The sequence below is a fragment of the Nicotiana tomentosiformis genome, chromosome 8, assembly GCF_000390325.3.
Source record: "Nicotiana tomentosiformis chromosome 8, ASM39032v3, whole genome shotgun sequence".
NCBI classification, from domain to species: Eukaryota; Viridiplantae; Streptophyta; class Magnoliopsida; order Solanales; family Solanaceae; genus Nicotiana; species Nicotiana tomentosiformis.
Window position 1 is genome coordinate 109,769,770 of NC_090819.1, and position 2,208 is coordinate 109,771,977.

The 2,208-nt window shown below is 34.3% G+C and overlaps 1 protein-coding gene across 1 annotated transcript; it reads right to left on the reverse strand.

Annotated features, from left to right (window-relative positions):
* Positions 1-757: 757 nt before the first annotated feature.
* On the reverse strand, positions 758-1,490 carry LOC104091951 (uncharacterized). The gene has a single exon (XM_009597398.3). The coding sequence runs from the start codon at positions 1,376-1,378 to the stop codon at positions 965-967; it is 414 nt and encodes a 137-aa protein (XP_009595693.1). The 5' UTR covers positions 1,379-1,490; the 3' UTR covers positions 758-964.
* Between the last annotated feature and the right edge of the window lie 718 nt (positions 1,491-2,208).

Here is a 2,208-nt window from a genome sequence, read left to right on the forward strand (position 1 = left end):
AAAAAATTTAACTTTTGAGAGGCAATAACATTTCAACTTAGAATATTGTCTTCCACTAATATCATATTGAAATGTGTGATTACCTTGCTTAAAACCTAAACTATTAATAAGCACATACTTTTAATTAGTTAAATATATGACGTTTCAACAAAATTTCTTCATTAATTCTATAAAATTTAGGCCACAATTTGCTGCGGCTTAGGGGTTCAGCTTCAACTTATAACTTAAAAGAGATACAAGCCTCCAAGAGTGTTGCATTGGACCACAAGAATGAGTCCAATTAATTAGCAAAGTACTTCTTGACAATGACCTATATATAGTGCCGTTTTCTGAAACTGACAGGAAGTATACTTCGCCTACAGAACTGCAACATGAGAACATACATAAAACATGTGTCTACAGAACCCCAACATGTCAACATACATAAAGCAATCACTTAGGTGACAAAAGGAAACTTAACAATGACGTGGGGTATATCATTCGCACCGACGTTATACATAATTGGTTCTCTCTTTCTTAATTTCTTAAACCCATGATGGGTTGACGCCACAAATTATTTCAATTGATATTTGGACTGCGGTTTCATGACCATTTACTTATCTAAAATCTATAGAAACATATACCCCTAACGGCTAACTCATTGATACATGAATTCCAACATCTCTGCTCACTTCTCGATCAAAACCAAAAGCGCTAAAAAAAATTAAAAAGCATAACAGATTATCCACAATTAAGTAAATCTTTGATTTTTACAAACTGACAAGAACGGAAAGCTTTTAAATGTAACTTCAAAAACCTATGAACAAGGCTTACGCAATGAACACCTCTTCATGCACAAGTTACAACCTCTGTCCAAAGATGAAGAGTTTGAACAGAGGTAAAAACAAGCATTTAAGATTTATTTAGATATACATTTCAGAATCCAACTACTCTCAATTTTAGAATTTAAAGCATCTAATAAATTCTAAATTGGACGAAACCAGCTAGAGTGATATGAATTTTGATAATAAACCATCAACAGAAGCAACACCACCAGTAACGCCGGACCCCAAGGAGGACTCCCTTCTTGGCGCATGGCTTCGTACAGAACCGGCCTCGGACCGCCGCCGCCTCCGGCGGCTTCCGGAGAAAACCACCGGTTATTAACAACCATGGCGTATACCATGAGAACTACAAGCATAGGCAACAAGAATAGTAGCAGCCTCATACTATTCTCTAAACGTTGTTCTTGTGCCTTATAGTCTGAGTAACCAGCAAAATACATTAGCAAAATTACCAGACCGAAAAATAATATCAAAGGAAAGGGAGGTGCTGATGCTGACTCTACTGTTTGGTCTCTCCAGCTGATCCCTCTTCTCTCACTTGTGAACCAACCCATCTCAACCTTTTCTTATATCAGAGTTTCTCTTTTCTAATTTCTCTCACTTTTTCTGTTGGAAAGATTGGCAGGAGAATGTGCATATATATAGAGAGAGGAATTAAGAAGTGTGTTATCCTCTATTTTTTTTCTTGTTAAGTAAGCGCAAACCGACTTTACTTTTCAACTCATGCTGAGTGCATACTTTTTTAGATTATCCAACTGTTTCGCGTATTTAATTACGGATTATATTAAAGTTATATTCAGATTACCATGTAAATATCCGATGAATTTAAGTTTTATCCAATGCTATAGATATTGTATGGAGTATATAATTTGACCAAATCACAAATTTATAATTTGTGGTATAAACAACTTAAATTGTTAGGAATTTAAGATTAAAAGGTATACTACTCTGGAAAGAGCTAGAAGCCTAGAATTCAACTGTATTCGGCTTAAAGGAAGAAGCTGAAGTATATCTTTGTTTGAACAGACGTCTCTGCGGAAAACATGATGAGTAAGTTGATGACAAGTGGCATGCATGCAAGTATGTAGAGATGACCAACGGGAGCTGACGAGGTTTTTCTTTGAGTTCGGCGAAGAAAGATCTTACGATCGTGTCCAGAGACAAATCTAAAATTTCTAAAACATAGGTATATAATTAAGTATGAATAAAAAGAAGGGAAAAAATTAAGTGGGATTAATAATTATTTTTTGAATAAATAATTAAATATTAAATAAAGTGTATATTTAACGTTTATAGAATATAGCCAATTTATAATATTGGATCAATTCTAAAAAATACGTATATATAGAATACCTAATTTAACGAAAGAATCGCGAGTTGATGT

Excerpts from the sequence above, each read along its gene's own strand:
- LOC104091951 (XM_009597398.3), bottom strand. The coding sequence starts at position 1,378 with ATGGGTTGGTTCACAAGTGAGAGAAGAGGGATCAGCTGGAGAGACCAA.